Source organism: Dipodomys merriami, unplaced genomic scaffold (genome assembly GCF_024711535.1).
Source record: "Dipodomys merriami isolate MVZ:Mamm:240054 unplaced genomic scaffold, mDipMer1.0.p SCAF_110, whole genome shotgun sequence".
Classification (NCBI taxonomy): domain Eukaryota; kingdom Metazoa; phylum Chordata; class Mammalia; order Rodentia; family Heteromyidae; genus Dipodomys; species Dipodomys merriami.
In genome coordinates, this window is record NW_027202383.1 from 1,575,177 (window position 1) to 1,583,905 (window position 8,729).

Sequence of the window (8,729 nt, forward strand, 5' to 3'; positions counted from 1 at the left end):
TTCCTGAAACTCGGTGCTTTTGGCTACTCAGGAAGCTAAGATCTGAGGATCTCAGTTCAAAGCCAGTCCAGGCAGACAAGTCGAAGGTACTATTAATCTTCAAGTAAACAGGAAAAAGCCAGAAGTGGAGGTATGGCTCAAGTGAGATAGAGCACCAGCTTTGAACAAAAAAGCTAAACAACAGCATGAGGACCTGAGTTCAAGCCCCAGTACTGTCACTAAAAAATCTGACCTTTCCTGGAATTCTTCTTCCCTGATGGTGGAACTGTAAATGGTAACCAATCTGGAAAAAGACCTAGAAGTTTCCTATAAAGGTAAATACACATCTACTTAACAGCTAAGCAATGCCACTCCTAGATTATATTTACTGAAGACCAGAGCATAATCCAGTAACCAGACTTAATTGTTCATAGTGCTTAATCAATAATAGCCCAAATTTTTTTTTTTTTTTTTTTGGTCAGTCATGGGGCTTGAACTCTGGGCCTGGGTGCTGTCCCTCAGCTCTTCAGCTCAAGGCAAGCGCTCTACCACTTGAGCTACAGCACCACTTCCAGTTTTCTGGTGGTTTATTGGAGATAGGAGTCTCACGGTCTCTCCTGCCTGGGCTGGCTTTGAACCGCGATCCTCAGATCTCAGCCTCCTAAGTAGCTAGGATTACAGGCATGAGCCACCAGCGCCCAGCTAATATCCCAAATTTTAAGATAACCCAAACATCCATTAAATAAAGAATTATAGTTTATACATGATAGATTATCATTTTTGTATTTTAAGAAAAAGACATTGATGCCTGAATCTCAAGCTGTAGGTGAAAAAGTCTTGTACAAAATGGATACATAGGGGCTGGGAGGGTGGCTCAATGGTAGAGTGCTTGCCTTACAAGCATGAGGCCCTGGGTTCAATTCCTCAGCACCACATAAGCAGAAAAAGCTGGAAGTGGCGCTATGGCTCAACTGGTAGAGTACTAGCCTTGAGCTGAAGAGCTCAGAGTCAGTGCCCACACCCACAGTTTAGGCCTCAAAAGGGACCAAAAAAAAAAAAAAAGGATACATAGGGCTGGGAATGTGGTTTAGTGGTAGAGCGCTTGCCTAGCATGTATGAAGCCCTGGGCTCAATTCCTCAGTACCACATAAAGAGAAAAAGCCAGAAGTGGTGCTGTGGCTCAAGTGGTAGAGCGCTAGCTTTGAGCAAAAGAAGCTCATATACAGTGCCCAGGCCCTCAGTTAAGCTTTCTGGTAAGGAGAAAAGCCAATTAACAGCTGTCTCTGGTTGCAGGAACTGCTAAAGAGCATGTGGGAGTTTTCTGGGTGAAAAAAAATCTGAAGTTGGGCACTAATCCTATTCAAGAGGCTACAACCTGAGAATTATGGTTATCGCCAGCTTGGGAAGGAAACTTTATGACACTTTTATATCCATAAAATACCCAGAAACAGCTGGGTGCTGGTGACTCATACCTGTAATCCTAGCTACTCAGGAGGCCGAGATCTGAAGATCACAGTTCAAAGCCAGCCTAGATAGGAAAGTCTCTTAAATCCAACAAACCACTCAGAAAACTGGAAGTGGTGCTGTGACTCAAGTGGTAGAGTGCTAGCCTTGAGCTGAAGAGCTGAGGCACAGCGCCTAGGCCCAGAGTTCAAGCCCCAGAACCGACCAAAAACAAAACAAAAAAACCTCAGAAATAGCAGGAAGTGGAGCAGTGACTCAAATATAGAGCACTAGCCTTGAGTAAAAGAAGCTTAGGGACAGCGCCCAGACCCTGAGTTTAAGACCTAGAATAGGCCAAAAAAAAAGAAGAAAAAAAAGAAATGTTCTGTATTGTGAGAGGAATTTGGGCTACACAAACATGTACGTTTGTCAAAACTATCAAATGAAGCCAGGTATGGTTATGCATGCCAGCAATCCCAGTATTTGGGAAACTGAGACAGAAAGATCATGTATGTGAGTTCAGCAGGGCCTACATAGTAAGGTCATGTCTCAAAAAAAAATCAAACAACAAAAAGTTGGTATCTACCATCTTGCTCTTAAATCCAACAGAAAAAATCATGTACTGTTGAACAGATGGAAAGAAAGATCAACAGATTGCATAATAAAGCAAATATAGTAAACTATGCAGAATCAAGGTGGTAAATAAATGTATAATTTTTTCAGTATTTGTTTACTTTTCAGGATTTGGTTAGAATTTATATAAAATATCAGGGTAGAAGTAATGGCCTTTCCCTCCACAGCATTTCTAGCTATGAAATGTATGGAACCATAAGCTAAACACACTTACCAGTTGCTAGAATATACTGGCCATCTTTTGACACCTTAATAGTGGTACACACTGTGGGCATTTCAAAATCCTGAATAAGTTCAATTCTCCTGCGGACATCTACAAAGTGAGAAAAAAATAACATGTTTAACATATTTATCACAGAACAAAGCATATCAGTCATAGTAATTACAAACAAGTAATAAACATTCAAAAGGCTCCCAAAACTTGAGAAAGGTCACAGGTACAGTTCACCCAGTAAGCAGCAAGGTTTGTTTGTTTGTTTTCCTATGTTTAGGTTTTGAGAATGTGTTAAAGTTCTGGTTCCCAACCCATGGTATCATTGGGAGGCAGTAGAATCTTCGAGAGATAGGGCCAAGGGGAAGGTCTTAAGTCATTAAAAGCACGCTCTAAAAGCAAATATGAGACATTGGTTTCTTCCTCTTGTTTCACAGCTGCTAGGTGGTGAGTAGCTCCCTCCACCATGTACTCCTGCCATGTCACAAGCCCGAAAGCAACAGGGCCAAGTGATTATGGATTGAAATTTCTAAAACTGTGAGTCAAATCTTTCCTCTTTAAATTTATCCTCTCAGGGTTTTTGATACAGTAATGGAAAGCCAACTAATACAATATTATCTTTTTACTTTTTAAGAACAAAAAATATTCTAGCAAGTACAAAGCCCTGAGTTCAAACCCCAGAACTGTTATAAATAACAAAAGCAATTACAGACCATTGGCAAAAACAGTTCTTCTCAGACTTCTTGTATTCCCACACATCTGGCTGGGTGTGTTAAGACTGTAAGGCCCTGGACGTTCTTTTACCTGAGCCATTTCTCACTTTAGTTATGCAGCTGCAAACTTTGATGGATGAGGTCGCATGTTCCCTATGGTAAAGAGCAAGCCTGCTTGCTTTGTTTACTGCCTGTTACAAAAGCAGTGGACTTCCTGGGTCAGGACTCCTAAGCTACAACACAAACCATGGTGCACATAGTAGCTTTCTGGGCATGCTGAGTGTCCCATGAGACTCCAGGAGCAACTGGCACAAATACACTAAACTCATGCCATTTATATTATGCCACAAGTAATAAAGTTCTTGTCTTTATCCCAGGAGGCCTTGTTGTCATTCTGAAAAAGTAGAAGTCTAACACATTAGCTGATAACTAAGGTAAAAATCACTATTCCACACCCACCAGGAATATATCAACCACAACAAAGGGGTTCTTAATAAGAAAAAGAGCAAAAGTGCTCATTTCCCACATACTAATTACACTGTATATGATACACACCTCATATATGGTAACACTAGATGTGTGACAGCATCATAATAAGGACAATTATTGTATCTGGAGCAGGAAAAACCAATTAGCACTCACCCACATCCTTCTTCTGCAGTGCTCTCTTCTTTCTGTCAGAAAGCCACTTAAAGAAAACCAAAAGATTTAATTTTAAAACAATTTACCTAAATTATTTTCTGCTTGCAAAAGCAAATGCTCATATTACAGAAATCAAGTACAGGAGTAGATAGTAGGGAGGTAAAAATATTCTATGATCTTAACACCAGTGCTAAACTACTTTCTGGAGTTCTTTTTTCTTTCATATATTTACATATATTGGACAGTAATTTTTTTTTTTTGTCCGTCATGGGGCTTGAACTCTGGGCTTGGGCGCTGTCCTTGTGCTCTTCAGCTCAAGGCGAGCGCTCTACCGCTTAAGCCACAAGACCACTTCCGGTTTTCTAGCGGTTTATTGGAGATAAGAGTCTCACGAACTTTCCTGCCTGTGCTGGCTTTGAACAGCGATCCTCAGATCTCAGCCTCCTGAGTAGCTAAGATTATAGGCGTGAGCCACCGGCGCCCGGCTGACAATAAATTTTTTGGAAACTAATTTATCCAACTAACTAAGGAAATGCAGTTTCATGTAATTTATAACTCATATATGAAATAGCTGCATCTACTTAAAATTTCTAAGGTAGAGAGAAGGTATGACATTATCCAAAAAGAAATGTACTCTTTACCTGACTTATGTAACTGTAACCACTCTGTACATTACCTTTATAATAAGCTTTTAATAAATTTTCTAAAGTAAAAAATTAAAAACAGCAAGTTTAGTAAATGGATAGATATCATAGATATTCATTTGTTGTTGTTGCTCCTATTTGTTTTGAGGCAGGGTCTCACTATATGGCCCTGACTGGTCTTGAACTTGTGATCCTTCTGCTTCAGCCTCCTCCCAAATGCTGGGATTAAAGGGTACATCATTACGCTCAGCTAACTTTTTTTTTAACTTTTTTTTTAAACAAAGAATAGGATCAGATAATAAATGGCCTAACAGCTGAAAATGGATAATAAATCAGTGGTACTGTTAATAAATCAGTCAACTCTGTGTGTGTGTGTGTGTGTGTGTGTGTGTGTGTGTGTGTGTGTGTGTGTGTGTGTGTGTGTGTGTGTGTGTGTGTGTGTGTTAGGATTTGAACTCAGGGCCTTGTACTCTTGCTTGGCTTTCACTCTTAAGGCTGGCATGTTACCACTTGAGCTGCACCTCTATTCCCATTTTCACTGGTCAATTAGAGATAAGAGTCTCATGGATCTGTCTCCCTGAACTGGCTTTAAACCAGGATTCTCAGATCCCAGTCTCCTGAATAGCTAGGATCAAAGGCATGAACCACTGGTGCCCAGCCATAGTCACCATCTGATAACAGATTTTCTGTACCCCAAGGTTGGAAAGTAGCATAATTTCCATTCCGTGGGCAGGTGACAATGAACATCACCTATCACCCTCCACATTGCCCTCCTTCTTCTCTACTGGGTTTCCTTCCTCATCTTGGACAATTCTTAGCCTATCCTCAGGACCCCACCTGGTTCCCTTCCCAGCTCAATCTCTCACAGGATAACTTTACCTAGTCCCAAACAACCATAGTGACTCCACCTCTGACCTCCCACTGATACACACCCAGTGTTCACTACCCAACACTTCTGTGTGATATTAAACTTCGAAACTTCCGTTTTTGCTTATTCCTTTCCCCGTTCTCAGAGCAACGTGCTCCTCTCCTCAGCTCTTCATTCTAGACACTAGCATCGCCATGCAAGTTAGTCTTCTCTGTTCTCATTCTTTACCTCAACGTTTGGACTACCACCAGTGCAAGAGCAAGTTCCATCAGGCCCATCTCTAACCTAAGTCTTGAACACAACAGTACTTTGGCAGCATCTTTGCTACTACCATCCTAGACCACCAAAGCCTCTCACTTGGGACGCCCACGTTGTCCCTACTTTCATCTCCCCAGCAAAAGTGGGGTGCGGCTCAAGTGGTGGAGTGCCGGCCTTGAGTGAAAAAAGCCAAGCGAGAGTGCAAGAGCCTGAGTGCACGCCCAGTACCAGCCCAGCCCCTCCCCCCCCACACCCACTCCTGTGCTCCACACTCTCTCGCGCGCTCCTCTCAGCATCCTTCGAGTCTGGTATCTATAACACCGTATCAGAGCGCATGGGCGGGATTTTGAGTGGGGAGAGCAGAGGTGTCCGTCAACCTCTCTAACCACGTTTCCCTCCACCGACGTCCCGGGCTCGGAAGAACCTCACTGCCGCTCGGCAGGGCGCGTCGCCCCGACCACCTGCCCAGCCACGTCGTGGTGTGCCGAGGCAGAGCAGCCCCAGCCCGCCGGCGCTCACTGCCGAGCCAAGCCGAGCGCGGGCGCCTCACGCACCGGCCGCCGGCCCCGCGAGGACCCCGCGTGCGTGAGTGCGGGCCCGGGGGCTCGGGGACTCACCTCAGGGAGGGACTTGCCGCAGCTGAGACTGTAAATCTTCACCTCGTTGAGGCTGGACACCTGCATGGTGGCCCCGAGAAGCGGCGGCCCCGGCTACGGTCCCCGCTCGTCTGTCACCGGCGCTCTGAGGGGCGGGGCGGGGCGGCTCGGCGGCGTGCGGCTGCTGGCGCGGGGTGATGACGTTGGCGGCCGGCGAGCGCTGATGACGCGCTCCAGGCGCCGGAACGTGCGTCCTTGCTGGAGAAGGGGGCGGCGGCCGCGTCGCAGAAGCAGCTTGCCGAGGAAGGAGCGCGGCCTGAAGGTGGCGACGGCGGCGCAGACACGGACCCACACGGACCGGCCCGGACCGGCCCGGACCCGCCCGCAGCGACCTACGGCTTCGGTAGCGTTATTGCTCTGTAAAAACGGCCTGCTAACCCGGGTTTGAAACCAGCCTGGCCGGCCAGGAAAGTCCAAGACACTCATCTTCAGTCAGCCACCGAGAAGCCAGTGGTGGAGCTGTGGCTTGAGTGCTGGAGCACGAGACTGCGCACAAAAGCTCCGGGACAGTGCCCAGGACTGGCGGGGGGGGGGGGGGGGGGGGGGATTCAAATTTCTTCTAACGGGGAATATTTATTATTGTTAGTAGGTAACATACAAGCTATTGATGCAGTATTTATGGAAGCAGGAACATGCTTCTTTAAAGTTTTTATCTTTTAGAAGGCACATAAAATGTTAGACTTGCTTTCCTACTTCATAAATACACACATATAGATGCATAGAGTTAACACAGCTCATCCAAAAGATTTAACTTTTTAAGTAGACACTACAACAATCGCTAGTACCCTCACAGTTTTGAACATTATCCAAAAAAGATACACTATACCCCCACTGACAGTCACTCCATTCCGCTTTGAATCCATCGGCTACCTCTATAATCTTTCTCCTGTAGTTGGGTTTTTCCCTGTGTGTGTGTGTGTGTGTGTATGTGTGTGTGTGTGTGTATATACATGCATGCATGCATGCAACACAGCTCCATTTCTAATTGTTTGCTGGGTTAGATGGACTTTTCTGCCTGAGTAGCTTTGAACTGGGATCCTCAGACCTCAGATCTTAGGCTGCTAATTAGTTAGAATTACAGGTGTGAGCCTGTAGCACCCAGCTTGTAGTTTTTTATAATAAGATTTTCAGCTTTATTTTTATACCTTCTTACCTTACTGTAATATTAAACATTAACTCAAACATGTTTTCTTTGTACAGGGCTGGGATCATCCTTTTTCCGTTAAGCACCGTACACACCAGAGTCACAAGCATGTAACCACAATAGGTCATTTTGAGCAACATAGTAAAGTACATAATTCTGGAATGAACAAAATTTCTATTAGAACTATCTTTAAAAAAATAGAAAGAAAGAAAGAATAAAAGTTTCTCCTGAGCTGTTCTCTGGGGTAAATGGTGGGCCTGTAGTCTCCATAGGGAGGCAGGGTGCCTTTAAAAAGACAGATGCCAGGGCTGGGAATGTGACTCAGTGGTAAAGTGCTTGCCTAGCATGCATGAAGCCCTGGGTTCAACTCCTCTACCACATAAACAGAAAAGACTGGCAGTGGTGCTGTGGCTCAAGTGGTAGAGTGCTAGCCTTGAGCATAAAGAGGCTCAGGGACAGTGCCCAGGCCGCTAGTTCAAGCCCTAGGACTAGCAAAAATATATCCTGGATACTCTTGCTGGCTTCAGACCTTTTCACACTTTTCTCCTTCTTCCTCCCCTCTCCCCCAGTATTGATGCTGACACCTGTGCTCTACCACTCATTTACTAAGCTCTCTCCAACTCCAGAGTCATTTACAGTTTGAAAGCCATGAGATTCACTTCTTTTGTGCCTTTAAGCTAGCTCTCCTAGCTAATATTAAGAGATGTACCTGGCTGGATGCTGTGATACATGCCTACAGTCCCAGCTGCTCTCAGGAGGCTGAAGCAGAAAGATCACTTGAGCCCCAGAGTACTGGAACAGCCTTGGCAGCAAGACCCTGTCTCAAAACATCCTCCCTCTTCATACCTGAGAAGCCCATATCTCCTTCTGCACCACCCAGGATGTCGTTACTGACTGCATTCTCACCATATACAATCTCAGGGCACTGCTTCTCCCCTAGGATTTACAGTTGTGTACTCAAAATAACATTTAGGGGTTCTCTTATTTAAAAGATAATCTTTTTAGCAATTGGTATATGGATTGCTGATTCTCTGAGTGGCCATCTTCTGAGAAGCATTGCTGCTTGGTTTCAGTGCGGAGAGTGTATTTATGTTCTTAGTACACCAGTGCCACAAGCCACTATTTTTATTTTTCTTGGCTCAGGGATTAGGAGAGGGGTTGGTAAGAGGTGGTATCTCAAGAACAAGTGTGAGTCCAGTGAGGGTCAGCTGACGTTGTGGCCCACTGTGTGAAAGAAGTTTGTTCTCAGTTGACCCAACTAAGAACGGGTGAGAAGAAGTACAAGCACTTGCAAATATGAAGCTAGAGAAAGCACGAGAACTCCTGCCATTTCACAGAGAGGCAGCTGGCTTGCAGCAAAACGCTGTGAATCCTTATGCTGAATTAACCTGAATGATACTGGTTTAAACAAAAATAAGTGTTGCTTGAGACTAATGAGTGAATTTGTTTCAGTTTAAAGTAATTAAAAAACCTAAAAGCACAAGTTCTGTAGTAAAATTTGTATTTGTGTTTTTTGTGTGCACATGTTGGTGATTGAA

The 8,729-nt window shown here is 44.6% G+C and overlaps 1 protein-coding gene across 1 annotated transcript in view; it reads right to left on the reverse strand.

Moving 5' to 3' along the window:
* Nol10 (nucleolar protein 10) overlaps positions 1 to 6,141 on the reverse strand; it is a 94,251-nt gene extending 88,110 nt beyond the window's left edge. Inside the window, exons 1-3 of the mRNA XM_070015259.1 lie at positions 6,009 to 6,141; positions 3,622 to 3,667; positions 2,270 to 2,368 (exon numbers count right to left, since the gene is read on the reverse strand). Coding sequence (XP_069871360.1) covers positions 2,270 to 2,368; positions 3,622 to 3,667; positions 6,009 to 6,074 — 211 coding nt within the window. The 5' untranslated portion in view covers positions 6,075 to 6,141. The remainder of the gene's footprint in view (positions 1 to 2,269; positions 2,369 to 3,621; positions 3,668 to 6,008) is intronic.
* Between the last annotated feature and the right edge of the window lie 2,588 nt (positions 6,142 to 8,729).